Here is a 20,968-nt window from a genome sequence, read left to right as displayed (position 1 = left end):
TCAGTAGGTGGGAGGCTTAGGAGACAGACTTTTGTTAAAGGCAGATTACGGGGGCTACACGTGGCTGCCCATCCAAGTCGTGAAGCATTTCTTGACCTTTTTACACCTGCCTCCGGGATGTTCCCCTTACATTTCCCTCCCTGGACATACTCTTATTTCTGCTCTTATTTTGCCAATTCAAATCCTTCCTACCATCAGCGGTCCAGTTTACATCACACCTCTGTACACAGAGGGTCACGTTTCACAGGGCAGTAGCACACATTTCTGTATACAGAGGGTCACATTACACAGGGCAATGCCGATATGACCCACAATATTCTGTTCAGTGTAAAGTGTTGAGTCTTTTAATCTTTTCTGAAACCATTTGTAACCACTTCAGCCTGAGCTTTTGTAATATAGGCAGTCTACTCATAAATACAGAGAATTAATTTTATTTCATCTCCTTGATTTTTGTCTCAATTACTGTCTCCTGTGACACTCATGTCCTCAAGTTCAATTGAGGATAAATGTTTTATGCTTCTATCTTATGTTTTATTTTTGATATATTATCTTCACTGTACCTAATATAGTATATGTTCAGAAATACTTGCCAATTAATACTAATTGTGAAGATTAAAAGACTTCATCAAAATGGTACCTCCTTAAGGTCACTGAGGAGTACAGAACTAGAAGATTAGAGCTCAGAGGTCTTCTTCCTGGCTACTTTATCATGATGCTGCTAGGGAATAAGAAAATGAACAAGGGGTTATAAATCCAAGTATCATTGTTAAAATGCTTGCTGAGCTTATATGTTACAACACTTTGGTTCTACAAAGAACAGCTTCTAACATGGCTCTTTGGATTGAATCACAAGCTCCTTAGCACACTGCAACACATGAACATTATTAAGGAAGTCACCTCAAATCCTTTATTGAATGAGGTAAAGATTAACCAGCCATTCAACCCGTGTAGCAAGCAAGCAAAGTAAGAACACCATCAATGTGTGCTGAATTAATGAGAATGACATCCAAAATGTTTGGATGGAGCAGTTCACCACAATGAAGAAAGTGACTGTGATAACTAGCCAAGATCCTGTCCCTCAGTTTATGAAGGGCAAGAAGAACAGACGGAACCACAGAAGATAAGTAGTGAGAAAAGCACAGAGGTGGGGGAAAGTGTTAGAGAACCACCACCATGTTAGTTACACTATGGAGATGGTGATAATTGGAAATGGTAATGAGGGTGCGAAGCAGCAGGGACTGACAAAGGACAAGAAAGTCAGGGATGAGAGTCAACAAATAGAAAAATCCCATAATCTCCCTGGCAAGAAGGCACCTGTCAGTCAATGTGGCTACTTCTGGAGACATCTGACATCTACACACTAGGCTTATGTGTATGTGGTTGGAAGGAGGAGAAAGAATCTGACAAATAGTCTTAATAATATCATCAAAAACACACATTTTGAACGTCTCTTACTATGTATTTTTTGGAGGGGAAGAAGTAGAGTGGAGACACTCTGAACCCCAGTAGCCGTTAAGTGCACCAGCATGCAAGGCTAGAGAAAGGTACCCCATCAGTTCAACTGTCTAGTTAGAGGGTGCATGGCCAGAGATGGTCCACAGTTATCTCATACCACCTGTCTTTCAGCCTGCATTTACCTACACATCATAGAGCTCAATAATACATTGTCACAGTAACAACCAAACCAGCAAGATAAGGTGCTAAGGAAAGAGGAAAGCACAGATTTCGTTTCTAAAGATTCACATTCTTCCTGCTGCCCCTCCTGATACACACACATAAAAACTTTAAATATAAACATTCCAGCACTTATAAACCCAGAGAGATATTTACGTCTCCACAGTAATGAATTCCCTGATAGTTTTTGCTGCCCTGCATTATACTCAGAATTCTTCATGCACAATTTTAATAAATCTTCACCAGGCATGATGGCTCATGCCTGTAATCCCAGCACTTTGGGAGGCAGAGACAGATAAATCATTTGAGGCCAGAAGTTCTAGACCAACCAGGGCAACATAGTGAAACCCCATCTCTACTAAAAATACAAAAATTAGCTGGGTGTGGTGGTGTGTGCCTGTAGTCCCAGCTTCTCAGGAGGCTGAGGCACGAGAATCAAGAATGACTTGAACCCAGGAGTCGGAGTTTGCAGTGAGCCAAGATTGCATCTTTCCACCCTGGGTGACAGAACGAGACCTTATCTCAAGAAAAAAACACTTTAAAAAATTATATTTGATATATGCTAATTTTGGCATTTTCCCAGATGACTTTCAGAAGCAAGAAGCTATTTTATATTTAAGGAGAGGAACTCTGGTCTATCTCCATTGCTTGATCTCTCATTCTTTTCCTGAAAGCATGAGTAGCTCTTTGCCAGATTCTTCAGCAGCTAAAACCAGAAAAGCAAACAGATATCTAACAGTGCATTGCTCCCTCTAAAAGTACACTAGAACAGAAGTGAGGACCCTTAGCCATTGTCTGCATGACTTCTTGGTAATACTTCTTAAATGAATATGCCCAAGAAAGTATTCTAGCAAATGCCTTCTAGAACTTAGATGTTTATTCTTCTAGCAACTGTGTTTTGTGTATAACTCCATTAAACCAACTACTGTATTGCTTTGCAATTGTCTGTCTTCATGGCTATCTCCTTAATGATACTAAAATGCCCTTAAAGGCAAAGACTGACTCTTTTCATCTCTATATACTTGGCTTTTATTATATGGTGATGAATATCTGTTGGAGGGATGGATGCACAGATGCACACATATATAAACCACATGACTGAAGACCTAAGAAATAGACAATTTTCCCCTCTGGATTACAGAATACCCTGGCCACATATGATTATGTGTGGAAGAAGCAGTGGTGGAGGGTAATTGAAGTGATTCGTCTATAAAAAAGAATATCACAAATAATATAAATTAATAATCAGAAATACAAGCAATGTCAACAACCATTCTTTCAAAGCAAATTTCTGCTTAATAACATTTAATTCTTGGTTATACCATAAAAGTGTTTGATGCATTCTATATCTCTTGATTTTGATTTTACATAATTATATTTTATCAGGATAATCTAGAGGCAAACAGGAGATATATCTTAAAATTAACAACCTTTAATAATTAATTAGTAATTAAATATTCTCAAACTCATCTTTAGAATGCTTTTAAAAACTAATGTTTATTATTTCAGGAAGATTAGTGACAATGAAATTAAAAGTTATATAAATTCAGTCTATACTTGAACAAGAATTCAGACAAAATAACCTCAGATAATAAAATTAAGGAACTTCTACTGACCCGAGATGTTCATATTTGGCTATTTAAATACATTAGTCACTATCAATTATATATATTGATAGTCACTATCAATTTTATATATATATATAGTTATTAGAATAAAGGGATCTGGTTTTCTATCATTATCATCCATATCTAAAGTGAAAAGTCTGAGGCTTTTAGATGTTCACTCCTACCCCATAACCCTGCAACCTACTTTTCAACAGAGAATCTATATGCATCAGTCCTATTTGATAAAATGTATTTAAAGATGCAAAACTGGCATAGAATATTAGCACTATTAAGCTCTTTCCTTAACAAGTCACGTATTTGTGGACGTTTAATTCTCATTTTTAAAAAAGACCTAGGACCAAATCCATATTACCACCTATTATTTGAACAGAGCAAAGAAAATAGTATTTTTAATAGAGTTTTTTTAAACTAGATAATTGAAGATAAATATTCCTGACCTAAATGCTAAATTAAACACAAAATGTTATGACCATCCTAATTATTCTCATAAAGTCACTGCTGAGCCCCTTGTGTGTAAGTGTGAAGTCAGCCAGCCCACAGTCTACATCTGCAGACCCTCTATATCAGGCCAGATGCCTATGGGTTCACCCAGCACAGGCCACTAATACGGTGCCCCTTCTGGGTGGATGTTATGCAACATTGAGGGCAGTACAGGGGAGAGGATTGAGAAGCAAGACTTCTGGCCAAGCAAAGAGACTCCCCTCCTTAGAAGAATGCCCAGCAGCCATTCATCATTACTTAAGCATCCTCCCTGAAACAGGAAATCTCAACCCTGAGCTAGGATGTTTAAACGATTCCTTCCTACCAATGACACAGCAACTCCGTGAAGTTTTCTTTCTCCCGTTACATTTCCCATGGTGTTTGACTGCCTATTATAAACTGAGGGGTGAAGGGGTATGTGGGAGTAAAGGTTTATGGGATATTGTAGGCAAAGGAAAAGTTCAATGTTGGAGAAAACTTTAAGAGAGAAACAGAAACACACATTTTCTTTTTTTCTTTTTACTTTTTTTTTTTTTTTTTTTTTTTTTTTTTAGACACAGTCTTGCTTTGTCGCGAGGCTGGAGTGCAGTGGCATGATCTCGGCTCACTGCAACCTCTGCCTCCTGGGTTCAAGTGATTCCCCTGCCTCAGCCTCCTGAGTAGCTGAGACTACAGGTGCGTGCCACTACGCCCGGCTAATTTTTCACAAACACATTTTCTACCCCAGCACAGTAATAGAAAATCCTTAAAATTCTAATTCGGTCCTCAGAAGATGGTCTAGTGCTGAACTGGGATCCTCTCATTTCTTTGATATTAATAAAAGAGATAATCATAAATAATATTGACGGGGGATCCACTGTACTTTGAGATATAAACTTTTTCTCCTCTTTCCCCTTATTCTTAGTCCTCCTACTTAGCTTACCAACTATTTCAAGTTGCTCTGCCATCAGCAGCCAAATTAAAATGATGAATTAATTGGATTTCATAAATAAATTAATACTAATTAATAGTTTCCTATGTTGCTCCTCCCAGGAGTAAATGCATTTTAAAATTTCTTTGAGGAAGAGAGAAATGCTTAACCAAAGGAGGCCACAGTGTGAACAGCACAGTCCAGAAAGCTGGAGATTTCAGATGGCCTGGGGCTGCTGTGAATTAGATGTCAATCTGTAGCTTCAGTTTCTTAATTTGTAAAATAAGAGACTGGACTAGATAAAATCCTTTCAAATTCAAACATTCTATTATTCTTCAAAGTATTCTATATTGTTAAATGTCAGAAGTGTGGTACTAAGATGATTTTAGGTGGGGAATTCATCTTTTGTAGCATTCTTATTACACATTCTTAAGTTACTGTCTACTCCTTGTGCCTAGTAAGATCAGTTACAGGTAGGAACAGTCTTCCTTCTGCCATTCGTGGTTCTGTTAAATAATATTGTCAACATTAGGGCTTAAATAAACAAAAGACACAATCATAGGGATGTTTAGTCCCAAGATAGTGGAATAAAGGCCTTTCTTACCCCTTCTCCTTTTCAAAACTACCTCCCTAAACGAGGAGAACAGGGAACTGCAACACAAATGTCATCTTCCATAAAACCAAGAGACATCTGTAACTCCAAGCCACAATATATAAAGGTGGAAAGGAGATGAGTTGTTACAATAGTAAATCATTTAGTGGAGAGAATGAAGTTCCAACTAGAGTGCCTGTTACAGAAAACAAGCTGATCCACCAAGGTCAATGCCAGAGAATGCCTAGAAATTGAAGGCAAAAGAAATTCCAGAAAGTAGAGATAAGGCTGGAACCTAAAATGAGGGAACTGGCTGTATAACAAGTGCATAGAAACCCTGCCCCTACATCCCCACCTGCCAATTGATATAGTTAAGAGACAACCCTCCTGCACCCCTATAAAAGATAGGATATGGAATCTCTGGAGATGTGGAAACAGAAATGCTCTAGATGTGGGGATACCAGGCCCAGGGGAAGACGGGAACTAGGAACAGGGGGACTCTTGCCCAGTTCATCAGTACCAACACCAGGTTTATTATTTCCCAATCTCTTCTTCCCTGAGATACAGGAGCTTTTCAGGAAAAAAACTGCATCTCTGAAATAAAGAATGCTACAAAAAAAGAATACGCGTTTTTAAGACAAGAAAGAGCTCTTAGAAATTAAAAATATAACACTAAAATGGAAATAAATTTAGTGGAAGAGTTGGGAGATAAAGACAAGGAAATATTTCAGAAAGAATATGAAAAGCAAACATTGGAAAACAGAAGAGAAGAGATACAAAAAGTAGGGGATCAGTCGGGAGGTCCAACATCCAGACAATAGAAATTCCAGAAAAAGCAAAGAATAAAAATAGTGGGTAGGAAAACTTCCCAGAACTAAAACTTCCCAGAACTAAAGGACATAATGTTCAGATGGAAAGCGTTAACCAAGTGTCCAGCTCAGGTGATGAAGAAAGCATCCATACCAACGCACATCTTCAGAAGAGAGCTAATGAAGAGACGAGAGCTTTAAGAGCTTCCTGAAGCGGGGAAAAGAAAGACCTCATACAAAAAAAGTTAGAGGGCTCTAGAAGGGATAACTTCAGGAAAACACACAGAGTTAGACAGCAGAAGGTTCAGCTAAAGAAACGAGGGCACGATGTGACAAATATTTACTCCAAGAAAAACAACCAATTATCAAAGAAAATAAATGTAGTCATACTATACTACTTGATTTAGCAGTGAACAATGATTACATGGTCATATTAATGAAGAACTTAAATAAGATATTAACAGAAAAGAGACACATGTGAACATAAATTCTCACCTGAGACTATTGATAACATCTAAAATATGAATAAAAAGATAGCTGTATATGAAAGAGTTGAAAGTGGAGTGAAACAGAGAAGATGGAAAGAAAAGGAGAGGGGACCATGGAATTGCTGGGGGTTTGCTGTTGTTCAAAGAAGTCTTTTAGCACTATCTAACTTTTAAAGCTACATCCATATAATACTTTGAAATTACATAAAATAATTTAAAACAAACCAACAAAAATGACAATTCATTCTACATAGTGAAATTGCTACTGTAGGTTATACAACTGATAATATAAAGAAAAGTTTCAGAGTATTAAAGGCCTCAAGGCTGGGTGGCATGGTGGTTCAGGCCTATAATCACAGCAATTTGGGAGGCAGAGGCAGGAAGATTGCTTGAGTTCAGGAGTTCGAGACCAGGTTGAGCAACATAGTGACACCTCATCTGTACAAAAAATTTTAAAAGTAGCTAGTCATGGTAGTGTGTGCCTGTAGTCCCAGCCACTTGGGAGGCTAAGATTTGAGGATCACCTGAGCCCGGGAGTTTGAGGCTGCAATGAGCTATGATCACACCACTGCACTCTAGCCTAGGCGATGGAGTGGGACTCTGTCTCAAAAAAAAAAAAAAAAAAAAAAAAGAATTAAAAAAATAAAGTCCTTAAGTCTAATGCCATGCTGTGCTGTTCTTAAAAATTAAACTATAACTGTAAAGAAAGTTGCCTTTCTTAATAACACTAGTCAGTCTAATTTCAGTCCTCAAAGTCCAGACTCCTCTCCCTAAAATTCAACAATCACTTGGAGAATCTGATTTCTACTCGAGTTGGGAGGGAGGGAAGTGCTGCATCCAATCTGATGCCCGATCCAACACACACACGAAGCCAAGACTGGAACATTTATACAAGGCCAGTGCCACAGAAACTAACATACAAAGTACTTTAGGTAATCTGAGTTACAAGGCACTGTGGACTCACCTTTGGTTCCTTGATCATATAAAGGTGGGTGTCAGAAAATCTACTACTGATTTGCCAGGGAGTGTTAGAAAATTACTTTACTTCTCTGTGTACCAACTTCCTCTGTGTACCACTTTGCTAGTGATGACAATGATTTTTTTAAAAATGCTTTAAAGAGGAGTGATTCAAATGAATGAGTATAAATGACAACATGAAGTAGTATATAAACACAAATTAACTGCTTTTATTATGGCTATTTTTTGGTAGCACTTCCTCTGAAGAAAAATTAAACAGATTTTTTTCTAGAAATCTTCCTCTGTTAAAGATAACATTGCTGAAAAATCTAATGATTTTGCACATGTATGTTAATACATACAAGGACTGATTCTTCTTACTAGCAGTGGACTCATCAGTTTTTCTCTTGATCTTTTCCATTTTTGCTGAGTGTGCAGTGATGTTTTTCTTTTCTTGCTGCTTTTTCTCCCTGCCTTCTAAACAAAAAAAAATTTCCCTCAAAATCTATGTTGGTCTCCCTTTGTTTCTCTCTTCATACTCCTTTGAGTACTCTCATGTAGTCACACAACTGTGCAACAATTCCCATCAGACAGCAGCCTCTCACATTCTCCTGAGCTTTAAACTTGTATTTCCTTTTCCCTGCTTAACACTTCTGTCAGGAATATCTGATTATTCACGATTCCTCTAAATAAAAAAGAAAAAATAAACAACTATCTAAAAAATCAGATCTTCACCTTTACTTTTTTCTTGTCAACAACAGTATCAACAATCTTAGCTATCTGGGTCAAAAATCACTAAGTTGTCTCTGATCCTGCTTTCTCTTTAAACCCCTCATGGATAGTAAATTGCAAAATTCCATAGATTCTGGCTGGGTTTTTTTTTTTCCAATTTCTCCCCTTTCCATTCCACCAACACTATACTATTACAGAGCCTAATCTCAGCCTGGACACTTACAGTAGTCTCCTAATTTGTTTCTTCACTTTCAATTAATTGCCACTGCAATTCAGAGTGGGTTTGCTCAAATTAGTGCTACTTTAAAATAATCAGTGGTTCCCTAGTGCCTCATCCTGGCATACAAGATCCTCCACGTTAATGCCTCAAACCAACATGTCCAGCTAAATTTCACTGCTTGCCTACACATACTCTGTGTTCCAACCAAACTTGACTAATATTCCTTAAACACACCTGGAGTTTTGAGGGGAGAGAGGGCTTGAATTAAGTATTTACCCTGTCTCTGCTTCTGGTCCTATCTATCCTTCAAGGCCCATAAAGGTTTCCTTGATTTCTCCACAACCTAATGTTGTCCTTCTCTTCTTTGCACTTGACCCTTTATAACTCTTTGTTTTTTTGAAGAATGGAACTGATTTTACTCTAACTTATAGCAAAAATGCTCATGCCAGTCTCATTACCACCTCTCCCTCATGAGATTTTAAACTTCTTGAGTACAGGAAAGTTGTCATGCTTGTCTTTGTGGCTTGCTGTACCTAGCCCACACTTTGCACATATGCATGCTTGAGAAATGCTTAAATTCAGACTCATGAAAACTGCCTTCCAATGCCTTTTTTGGAGTTCATCAGATAGACTGAATAACTGAAACATTTCAAGGATGAGGACATCACTACAATGACATATTACTTGATCCTAGGTTTGCAAACAATTGGGATAAAGAAGTCTTGGTTTGAATCAGTGGTTGAATCAAGAGTTCTATCAACAGCTGTTGGTGATACAGCAGGTGACACTTTTCCTCCCAAGTCAGTCTATTTAAAATTTCCACATGGAAAATCGAAACATGGAGCAGTGAAATGAGCAACAGAACTACCCTGAGGAATTACCTTGGTAAAAGTGGGATTGTATCCTTAGCATCCTGCTGCATTTTAAATTCAGCTATGCTGTTCTGACTACTGAAATGACCCTGGGTATCCTCTGAGCCTATCCTAGAGCTGTCGTGTTCACTTTTAAACAACAATAAGTTAACAGTGTTTATTAAACAGTGGTCATATTCTCCTCAAAGGGAGAATAAAGAGCTAATCTCTGTTACGGAGATCAAGCTAATCTCTGATGTTACCAAGTAACAGACCTGAAATAAAGATGAAGAGCTTGCTGCTCTTCCTCTAGAAGAAATATTTATTAATGTATATCTCCTTAAAAATGACTGGGTCTTCTTCTCGACCACATTTGCTTGTCGAATTATAAAGTTAGCAAACCTATACGAAAGATGTTCTATTAGCAGTGAAATAGCAAGCTTGCAATAGAATTTGCCCCAGGGCTTTGTGTAATAGACCTCAAATTTCAGAAAGCAAAGTGAGTAATCTCTCCTCTGCCCTGCTTTCTCAGATAAGAGTTCAGGTGTCTCGTGTAGTCAGGATTTAAGGTTTTTTAAAAAGAAGAATTTTAAAAGGAATCAAGAAACAGCTAGGTTATAAAAAAACAGTTTGGCAAAAGGAAAAATGGACAATGTTTTAAAACCTTAGGGAGACAGGGAAGTGAGCTGGCGGCGCTTTAATCCCAAAGGATATACCTTCCCTCCGTTTCCTGGGCCGTTTCCACTCCACGCTAATCTTCAGCAATAACTGAACCACATCGCGATGCGTCGCTCATTTTAAATCAGAATTCTTCCCTACGGGATCTACTCCCAGCCACTCATTGTGTTCCTGTGTCCTACGGGCAGGTGCAGCCAGGCCAGGCGCAGACTCTGCGCGAGCCGAGCAGCGCACGATTCTGGGGTCCGGGGTCACCCTATAAGTATCGGCCCCGGGCGGTGGGCTGCTCGCCGGCGGCAGGGGGCGCTGCAGAACCTCGGTCTCCGCCCTGGAGAACCACCACCCGGCTCCGCCAGTCCGCGCCTCCCGCCACCGTTGGACCCCAAGTTCTCTACCTAGTTCTGAGCGTTCTTCCTAAAAAAGAGCTCTGCGGCACTCCCAGTGTACGTAACAGGAAAAATACAGAGCATGTCACCCTGTAAAACTGATCACCCTCTTCTAATCTTCTCTGCGTCTCGCACTGATTAAAGGCTGTCTCCAAGATAGGAAATTAAGAAAAGTTGCTCCTTCCTAAGTACTAGCGCGCCGACCGCTCCTTCGTTTAGAAAGAGAGGAAGAGAGAGAAAGAGGAGAGAGAGAGAGACCCCGCGCCGCCTGGGAACCGCAGCCAAAGTTACCAAAAAAAAGCAGTTCCCCCGCTGCCCGGTGCCTACTCCCTCCCTCCGGGGACCCTATAGGGCTTCGGTTACCGCTTTACCCTAATAGTAACTGAACCCCTGGGAGACCAGGCGTCCGGGCAAACCTTCAACCCACACCCTGTATCGCACTGTCCCCTCCCTACTCCCCACTTCTCTGCCCCCGCCCTCGACGTCCCAAGCGTCGGAGGGGACCCAAGTTCCCAGAGTGGCTACACGCTGGGACGTCTCGGAGGAGTTCGAGGTTCAAGTGCGCGCCTGGGTCTGCGCACTTCTTCCCGTTCCTTGGCCTCCCAAAGTAAGCTCGGGACCCCGGGATCCGACTTCCAAGGGGTGCCCAGCCCTGCCGGCAGTCGTGCGCGCTCCTTGGCTCTAGGACAGGGAGTGGCTGCTCGCTAGGATGCTTGTCTGGCGTCCATGTGCCAGTCTGCGGGCTGTTCCGTGCGCTTGAGCCGGGACAGAGCCCGCGCCACGCACTCCGCGGCCCCTGAGTCCCTCCACCGCGCGGGACCAAGGGGGCAAGCCTCCAGCCGAGGTCTGTCCCTTCCAGATCACCCTGAATCGAACTGCCCGGCCGTACCAAGTGGGTCTCGGAGGTCCAGGTCACGTCGTGGAGCCGCCGGGCGCGCGCCTTCCCGCCCCCCTCCCGGCACCGCCCTCCGAGGCGCGGGCCGCGGCCGGGCCCCGGCCGGGCCCCGGTACTCACAGGTCTGGCCCGTGGGATAAGGGCGGCGGGCCGTAGCCGTGGGCCTCCCGCTGCGACGGCGCAGAGCGCGGCTCCAGCCCTCCGTTGACGCCCCTCCAACCCCGGCGGCGGCGCTGCGGCTCTGCGCCCCCGTCCTCGCCCTCGTCTTCCTCCTCCTCCGGCGCGGGGAAGGTCACCCTTGCTTGTTCCTTGCACTTCCTGACCTTGGTGGACATCGCGCCGGCTGCAGTCCGAGTATGGGGGTGCAGGTCGCCTGCCTCCCCTGCCTTCGCAGCCGTGCGGTCTACCGGCGGCGCCCCTTCCCCACCTCCCGCGGCTTCCGCAGCCCCGGGCGACCCAGGGCGGGAAGGCAGGAGCGGAGAGCCGCGCGGCCCGCAATCAAACAGTTAGAGGCGGGCGCCGAAGCCGAGCCGCCGCCGCCCACCATCAAACCGTGGGAGCAGCCGCCGCGGCCGTGGCTGCGATGAGGAAGCCCGGGGCCGAGCTGGAGCGCTGGTGCTGTGAGAGGCTCTCCAGTCCCGCGGCGGCAGCTTTGCCTACTCGGCGCCGGTCTCCTGTCTCCGACAGCATCACTTGCTAGGACAGCCTCGTTACTCAGGGAGAAGGAGAGGGAGGGTGGGAGGGGGAAGAGGAGGGGGAGAATCAATTCCTTATCAGACAGAGCTGGAGAGGAAATCAGACAGACCGCAGGTGGGGAGTAGAGAAAGCGGAGAAACTTCCCCTCCCCACTCTCCTCTTTCAGAGGATCTAGGGCCATTTTTGCACCTACAGAAACAAGTTTCCTAAGGAAGGGAAAAGGAAATCCACCGGCTTGTTAATTTTCCTGCAGCCAACTCTCCAAATTTGTTTCAAAAAGCGTCACTTGTTCATCGTGTTACTCTCAGTGAGACTTGGTTTAAGTACGTTCCCCTGAATGCCTCCGTACTCCAGCCTGGCAATGTTTTAAACGTTCACGATGCTTCAGTTCTTTGAATGAATCTCAAAAGCATCTAATAAGATTTATATACTGTCCAAGAAACATTTTTCAGCAAAATGTAGTCTTCTTTTTAAAACACATGAACAAAAATTGCATTTTTTAGAATTCAAGACCAGTAGTTCTTTTGGGAGGAAAGAGTTACAGAATTTTAGTCAGCAGGAATCTTAGGTATCAAGGAATCTATTGCTCCTTTTGGAAATAAGAAACCCTTGGCCTAGAGAGACTGAAAAAAGTACCCAGGATAGGTGGGTAGTGAGAAAACTTAGATTAGATCCAGAAGAGTGTATTCTCCCGGATTTTCTCTTGTTTCAAATAGCTTTCCAGCAAGTCCAACTTGGAAAAATCACAAAAATACCAGAAGCGCTCTAATGAGATAAAATTTATTTAACTGTATCCAATTATACTGTATTTTTTAGAGGAACAGTTGTTCCCAAATTTAAGTATATCACAGGAAAATGTAGCTCCTTTGAATTTAATTCTTAAAAAGTAAATTAAAAATTGCGTATTAAATCGAAAAGTCTATATGTTGAAAGAAACAATGATACTTATTTATACATCTAATACAGCGAGAACAAAAACAAGTAAATATTGTATACTATGTTATGTTTGGAAGTGCTTTTCACTTGCTAGTACATATGAAAGTGTTAACATTTTCACAATGTAGGTTAGCAGACCCATTCAATTTCACCTCTTAAATATCTCTAAAGCAGGACTGCCCTTCTCCACACGGGTACCACCGCCTCAGTTCAGGCTCCCCTGCTTCTCTCTGCCATCCAGCCTTTCTGCAGCCCATCTCTCTCTCCCTATACTGTTTCATTCTTTGTACTACTAAAAAGAACATGCTCAAAGCAAAGTCCAATCACGACTTTTCTCTATAAAAATTTCTGGTGGCTTTCCACTATCAGGTTAAAATCCAAATTTTCAATCTCTTCTCCCACTCTCTTTCATACACATTTTAACTGCAGTTACCCTGAACTCTCAGCTATCAACTGACAAACTAGTTACTTTCCCATTTCTCTGCCTTTGTCTGTGGCATTCCTGTCACTGAAATGTCTCTCTTCATCCATCTGCCACACTTTTCCTTAAAGAACTAGGTTAGCTGTGGCCTCCAGTCTGACAGCCCTCTTGAGGTCCCAGTGGATTTCCCACAGGATCTGTTCCTTACCCACACTGAGCATACCACAGTCTTATCAGTGATCACATCATATTGAAATTCACTCTGTATGTGCCTGTTTCCTCTAAACTATTAATCCCTTGACGGTGATGTGGGATCTTATTTATTTTGAGCTACTAAGGAGCTCATCTTTTTGTATTTGCCATTTAGCTCAGTACCTGATGGGCAGTACTAGCTCAATAAATGTTTGTTGGATGAATTCATGAAGTTTATAGTTTCTTTATAATTACATTAATATGTTTATAAACTGCCCTTATAGGACTTTGGATAGAAGCTCTATAGCAGTGCTGGAGTCACCAGGGCTTACTCTTACACAATGTCTTAGTCTCCTAAGGCTGCCATAACAAAGTATCAAAGACTGTGGCTTAAACAACAGATAATTTCTCACAATTCTGGAGACTAGAAGTCTGAGTTCAAAGTGTTCACAGGGTTGGTTTCTTTTGAGGCCTCTCTTTGTGGTTTGTAGATGGCCAACTTCTCCCTGTCTTCACATGGTCTTCCTTCTGTGCCTGTGTATTGATCTCCTCTTCTTATAAGAACACCACTCATACATAATTAGGGCCCACCCTCATCACCTCATTTTACTTGATTACCTCTTTGAAGACTCCATCTCCAAATACTGGCACATTCTGAGGTACTGGGGGTTAGGACTGCAACATGTGAATTCTAGCAGGACACAATTCAGCCCATAACAGAAGATAACTTTCTGATATCAAAAGGAATTGAAGAAACGACAGGGAAAAAAAGGATATGAAAAGGAAAGATTAAACACTTCAATGTATCACAAAAATTTTAAAATAAGGTTGTAAGAATTACTGCTCAACAATGTCTTCTTATTAAACACGGCATAGAAGTTAGACTTAGCAATCTTCTAAAGGGAGCAAGAGCACGGAAACAGGTAAAGTGCTCCTGACAGTGTACATTTTTCCTCCTCCTTAAGAGCAGATGTTCTTGGCCCGGTGCAAAGGCTCACACCTGTAATCCTAGCACTTTGGGAGGCTGAGGCAGGCAGATCACCTGAGGTCAGGAGTTTGAGATCAGCCTGCCCAACACGGCAAAACCCTGTCTCCACTAAAAAAAAAAAAAAAAAAGTACACAAATTAGACAGACGTGGTGGCAGGTGCCTGTTATCCCAGCTACTCAGGAGGTTGAGGCAGGAGAATCGCTTGAACCCAGGAGGAGGAGGTTGCAGTGAGCTGAGATCTCACCACTGCTCTCCAGCCTGGGCAACAAGAGCAAGTCTCCATCTCAAAAAAAAATAAATAAATAAAAATAAAAGCAGAAGTTCTCCTATAAATGCATTTGCTTGCTTTGTAAAGTAACCTTAACTGATTAATTTTGTTAGCAGTATAAATTAAGAAGATAAGAAAAGCTGCATTTCAGTCAATCCCCCCAAATTAGGATTCCCGAACTTATGATGTGGCAATTAACCTTCTAGTGCCTTTTACATAGAACTTATATAGTGTCCCATAAACTGTCTTTCACTGAAGCCTGCAGTTCTTTTACAGTCTCAGGAGGTCCCAGGCAGTTTCCTCACTTAAAACATGTGTTTTGAAAATGTCCTCTAATCATAACTTTGGAACTTATATGGGTCCATTCTCATGCTGCTAATAAAGGCATACCCAAGACTGGGTAATTTATGAAGGAAGAGGTTTCGTGGACTCACAGTTTCACATACCTGGGGAGGCCTCACAATCAAGGCAGAAGGCAAAGTAGAAGCAAAGGCACGGTTTACGTGAAGCCAGGCAAGAGAGCTTGTGCAGTTCCATTTATAAATGGAACTTCCCCAATGATTTAGCTATCTCCTCCCGGCCCCACCCTTGACACATGGAGATCATTACAACTCAAGGTGAGACTTGGGTGGCGACACAGCCCAACCATATCACAACTCAAAATATACTTTAACATAGAAATAAGTTATAAATTATGGCTATGTTTTCTGGAAGGTTAGCTTAAACTTGTTTCAATAACAGTGTAGGGAGGTACTTAAGAACATAAGATCAGAGGCCTGTAATCAAATCCCATCTCTGCTGCTCACAGGTTCTGTGTGACCTTGAGAAAGGTACTTAACCTCTCCGAGCCTCAGGTTTTTTTCCTCAGTAAAATGAAGATATAGTCATTGTATCTACTTCATAAGGCTGTTATAAGGACTCTGTGTTAATGGCACTTAAAACTGTACCTAGCATATAGTAGGCACTAGTAAGTATTAGCTACTACTAGTTCACTATGTGAATTATAGAACTAACAATAGAAATCTGAAGTCTGTTTCCTAAAGCAAGAATCTATCCTATCTGATTTAGATGTCATTCTATAATAGTATTTGCTAAGTTGTACAACTGGGCTGTCAGTTCTTCTAGGGTCAGGCATACTGTCTTATTTGACATTGTCACACCAGTGTAATAATAAAGCTGGCAACATAGAGAGTGTTCAATAAATGGTAAGTAGTAATAACAGCAGTGGCAGTTGGAACAGCAGTGGCCATTGGAACAGCAGCCATTCAATAACTATTTGTGAAATGAGGAGATCCCATAGTGAGGAGGAGGAGGAAGAGACTTTTCTTTGGCTGCGTTGGGTACAGCGCCAATCCCACGTAAAATCTGAGAATTGACAAAACCTTTCTCTGGTATCTCTCTGCTCTTTCTCTACATCTTTGTCTACCTTATGATGCCATCTTTCCTGGCACTTATGAGCTCAGTGACATTGTATTGTTTTAATCCTTCCAGGATCTTATCTCTGGCCTGCCATTACCCCAGAAGCACTCCATGCTTCTCAATGACATTTCTATTCCCTGCCAGTGAAAACTGCTATTCCTTCAGGGCAGTCAGTCTTAGTTAGCTGTTAAAGAGAAAGTATCTTAAATTAGTGCTAATGTGAGTGAGCCCCTGTTGTGTATTAAAATGCAGTGAAAGGAAGATGCTTTTGGGGAAGAGCTGCCTACAACTCACTCCCCTGTAAAGTCTCTGACTTTCATCTTTATTTTTGAGATGGAGTCTGGCTCTGTCACACCCAGTGGCATGATCTCAGCTCACTGCAACTTCCACCTCCCTGGTTCAAGAGATTCTCCTGCCTCAGCCTCCTGAGTAGCCTGGACTACAGGCAGGTGTTCCCACATGTGGCTAAATTTTTTATATTTTTAGTAGAGATGGGATTTTGCCATGTTAGCCAGGATGGTCTCAATCTCCTGACCTTGTGATCTGCCCACCTCAGCCTCCCAAAGTGCTGTGTTACAGGCATGAGCCACCACGCCCAGCTGACTTTCATTTTACCACTACTAAAAGTTATAATTTTCTACCATTTTGAATTTGCCCCATTCTGCACCCCATTAACATCTACCAATAGCATTGTCAAGATGGGGTCCCAACTTGTGGAGGGTGTGGAAAATGGGCTAAGGGGCAAAGCTAGGGGATTTATGTATAGTTTCAATCTTAAGCAAATAGAGACAGAAATTTCTTATTTTTGGGAGACAGTTCTCCATGAGTGCCTCATGTTTCTATACACCTTGAAAGCAGAGGCAATGGTTACCTTTGTTCTAGAATATTTTTTCAAGGATGGTTGTATGGCAAGCAGCAAAGAGCTAATATGTTCACTGTCCTGTGTAATAAAGATAATGCTCTCCTTGAGGCAAAGTTCAGGCATGCCTACTGACTGCTGGAAAAGATTCAGGTTACCTAAGCTCCAGGTACTTACTCTTGTAATGCAACCTGCTGCATGTGCAGGTGTCATCTGCCCCTCTCCATGTCACTCTGTTGGAATTGAGACTCAGGAAACTGGCACAAATACTGGCACTCTGGCTACTGCTATTGCTATGAGTAATAAATCATCCTTTGTATTGGGCCCAGGAGTTTTGTGCCTTCTGCCAGCATTCGTGGAACTGTGGCTAACTACCTTGTTAGCAAATAGGGTAAAATTTCAGATCTTTCATAGTTCTTAACAACTATTACATTTTATAGGCTGAGTGCAGTGGTTCACATCTGTAATCCTAGCACTTTGGGAGGCCGAGGTGGGTGGATCTCTTAAGTCCAAGAGTTCGAGACCAGCCTGAGCCTCTTAAGTCCAAGAGTTTGAGACCAGCCTGAGCAACATAGTGAGACCCTGTCTCTATAAAAAATTAAAAAATGAGCCCGACACAGCGACACTGTGTGGCACATGCCTGTAATCCCAGCTCCTCAGGAAGCTGAGGTGGGAGGATCACCTGAGCCTGGGTTGTCAAGGCTGCAGTGAACCGAGATTGTGCCAGTGCACTCCAGCCTGGATGACAGAGTGAGACCCTGTCTCAAAAAAAAAAAAAAAATTATTACATTTTATAGATGGAAAATTCACAGCTCCCTCCAGATCAGAAATCTCTGAGAGTAAATTAATGTCTTAAAAGGGTTGTAATAACTTTCCTATGTGACTAAGTCATTATTAATCAATTTTTCTATGATCACGTACTTCTTTGCACACCTGCTAATACAATTTTTTATATGAAATCAATCCCAGAGGGAATCAATGTGAGATACAGACTTGATGAGTGCTTGCAGTTTTTTGCTGGTAATCTGAAAAATGACTTAACTCTAAATTGCAACTCAGGGCTTAGAATGCTATTGCGTTTGCAGATTTGGGGAAAGTAGGCATGAAGACTTAGGGTTCGTTTCCTCAACCTCTCTCTGTTTGAATGTACAGAAATCAAATCTGTCCAGCCTCTATTTTTGGCAAGGTTAAGAACAATTCTACTTGGCCCTGATCCCTATGATCCCTGCCGACCCTCTTCCAAAAACTATTTAAAGACATGTTCTTCAAAGTTATATTTGTCACTGGGTGCAGTGGCTCAGGCCTGTAATCCCAGCACTTTGGGAGTCCGAGGTGGGCGGATCACGAGGTCAAGAGATCGAGACCATCCTGACCAACATAGTGAAATCCCATCTCTACTACAATACAAAAATTAGTTGGGTGTGGTGGTGCGTGCCTATAGTCTCAGCTACTCGAGAGGCTGAGGCAAGAGAATTGCTTGAACCCTGGAGGCGGAGGTTGCAGTGAGCTGAGATTGCGCCACTGCACTCCAGCCTAGTGCCTGGTGACAGAGCAAGACTCTGTCTCAAAAAAAAGAAAAAAAAAAGGTTATATTTGTCTTTCCTTCAGGGAGAAAAAGAATACCAATCACTTACAATATGGAAGCTGGCAGAAATGGGTCATATAAGTCACCTGTCAGAAAGAGAAATTGGGAAAATAGAGTAGGTCAGTCTTTCCAGTCATGGTACCTTTACCTTCAATTGAATGAGATACAATAGTTTCTTATTTATATTAATCCTACCCAGGCTGAATTCTTAAGACATATTAAAAATGTTAATTAAAAATGTAAACTTAATTCTCTTTACTTTTCCTTTTTGCAGAGCTCTTTCATGTCAAATTTATTCTGTGCTACATGCACACCTCTTACAGGTTCCAAATGCAGCCCCATTCTAAGTTCCGAATTACTAATAATGGAATTAGGATAAGGTTGTTAGTGTCCATATTACCAGGTTAGTGGCTAACCACTTTAACTTTGTTTTGTTTAAAAGCAGAAATATCTACTCACGACCATTGATTGCAGAAAGATCTGACTTGCTGATGCCCTAAGTTAAACCAGATATGAATTTCAAGAAGTGAGGGGGAAACTCACTTAAACACTCTGGATATATAAAGGACACTGTTTCCCTATTGCCATAGCCATGCCTTTCCTACCTCCCATTAGCCAGCTCTAATCTTCAAATGTAACTTTTTTTATCCTGTAACTCTTAACTTTAGGCAAAAGTGTTAAGATAAAGCAAGAGGAAAGAGAAATAGAGAAGACAAAAAAATTTAAAAAATTATTTTTTCTCCCTATATTCACTTGGAGTGCCACTGGTATAGTGGTATCATGCAAGATTCCCCAAAATTATGTGGAGTAAATTACCTTGCAAATGGATGAAATACCCATACAAGACACTCAATGGCCTCATTTTAATGCAAATTTTGGTTAAATAACTAAAATTATAAGATATTCATATGGCAACATAGAAATGTGTAACTCAACTGTTAATCCTTTTGCTATGACATTATGATTACATCTTTAAAGACTTTAGAGCTAAAGGAAAGGTAAGAGATTGTATTGTCCAGAAAATCATGAACTATGTGGGGTTGAAACAATTTTAAAGGACATCTAGTCTGATCACCTTATAATGTTTGAATTCCTTTGCACAGTCCTGACTAAATGTTCTTACATATACATTAATATTTTCATTACCTAAACAGTTTTAAGAGGATGATTCATTTGCCTCTATAGATTATTTTTTAACGTAATACATTCTGGTTTTTCTTTTTTATTTACTTTTTTTCCCTTTTCTATAAGTCCTTTCTTAAAAGAGATTTGGATGCCAGCAAAAAAATTTCATAGCGTGGCTTATATCTTAATCAATGAGTCAAATCTATGAGTAAATGCCCTTATTAAAAAGGTTGTTGTATATCTTAGCGATGAGATAAGCACTCAGAAGGGAACTTTAAGTGAGGTCTGTGAGAGTTCCTGGAAGGCACTGATGTACAACACCATGTACATCTTTGAGAAGTAGAAAAGTCCAAGTGGAAATGTGTATTAGGCTGCTCTTGCATTTTTATAAAGAAATACCTGAGACTGGGTAGTGTATTAAAAAAAGAGAGAAATTTAATTGGCTCACAGTTCTGCAGGCTTACAGGAAGCATGGTGCTGGTATTTGCTCAACTTTTAGGGAAGCCTCAGGAAGCTCACAATCATGGTAGAAAATGAAGGGCGAGCAGGCAGGTCACATGGAGAAAGCAGGAGCAACAAAGAGGAAGAGAAGGAGGAGGGAGGGTTGGTGGGAGGTGCCACACACGTTTAAACCACCAGATCTTGTGTGAACTCAGAATGGGAGCTCACTTATCACCAAGGGGATGGTCCAAGCCATTTATGAGGGACCCACGATCCAAACATCTCCCACTGGGCCCTACTTCCAAAATTGGAATTACATTTCAATGTAAGATTTGAGCAGGGACATACATTCACACTATATCAACGTGTAAAAAATAAAAATTCAGTAAACAATAGGGTCCCTATTGAAAATGTGTGCCTTTTAAGTTCAAGTCTTGGATATAACCAGTCAGAACTTCTGTTATAATTATGAGTTGGGGACAGAGATAGAAGGCAATGAATAAAGATCTATATTGTTGTAAGCCAAAAATGAAACAGGTTACACCTTTTTGCGTTCAATAAATTTAGACTTGGCTACCAAACAGGAGAATGCTCTAAAACATAATGGAGAGTGAAAGCTTTGAATCTTGGCTTAAATGTGATTTATTCTGCAAAAGGAGCTCTGTCCAATGGACATTTCTGGCACCCTCTGAAGGCTGACACTTTCTGTAGAGCCTGAGAAAAATAATAAAAGACTT

General features: G+C 41.3%; 1 protein-coding gene across 9 annotated transcripts in view; it reads right to left on the bottom strand.

Annotated features, from left to right (window-relative positions):
- TRPC3 (transient receptor potential cation channel subfamily C member 3) overlaps positions 1–11,723 on the bottom strand; it is a 69,385-nt gene extending 57,662 nt beyond the window's left edge. For 6 of the 9 annotated variants that reach the window (XR_004273174.1, XM_032292389.1, XM_032292390.1 and 3 more), the window contains exon 1: positions 11,421–11,723. Coding sequence is in view for 7 of the 9 variants with exons in the window: in XM_032292389.1 (XP_032148280.1) it covers positions 11,421–11,635 (215 nt within the window). In the remaining 2 variants the exon portion in view is untranslated. Of the gene's footprint in view, positions 1–10,057; positions 11,303–11,420 lie in introns of those variants that run through there. The other 3 variants (XM_032292391.1, XM_032292393.1, XM_032292395.1) reach the window with 3 other exon arrangements.
- Between the last annotated feature and the right edge of the window lie 9,245 nt (positions 11,724–20,968).

This window comes from Sapajus apella, unplaced genomic scaffold (assembly GCF_009761245.1).
Source record: "Sapajus apella isolate SASKATOON/1434 unplaced genomic scaffold, GSC_monkey_1.0 scaffold27, whole genome shotgun sequence".
NCBI classification, from domain to species: domain Eukaryota; kingdom Metazoa; phylum Chordata; class Mammalia; order Primates; family Cebidae; genus Sapajus; species Sapajus apella.
This window is presented reverse-complemented; position numbering and strand designations above follow the sequence as displayed.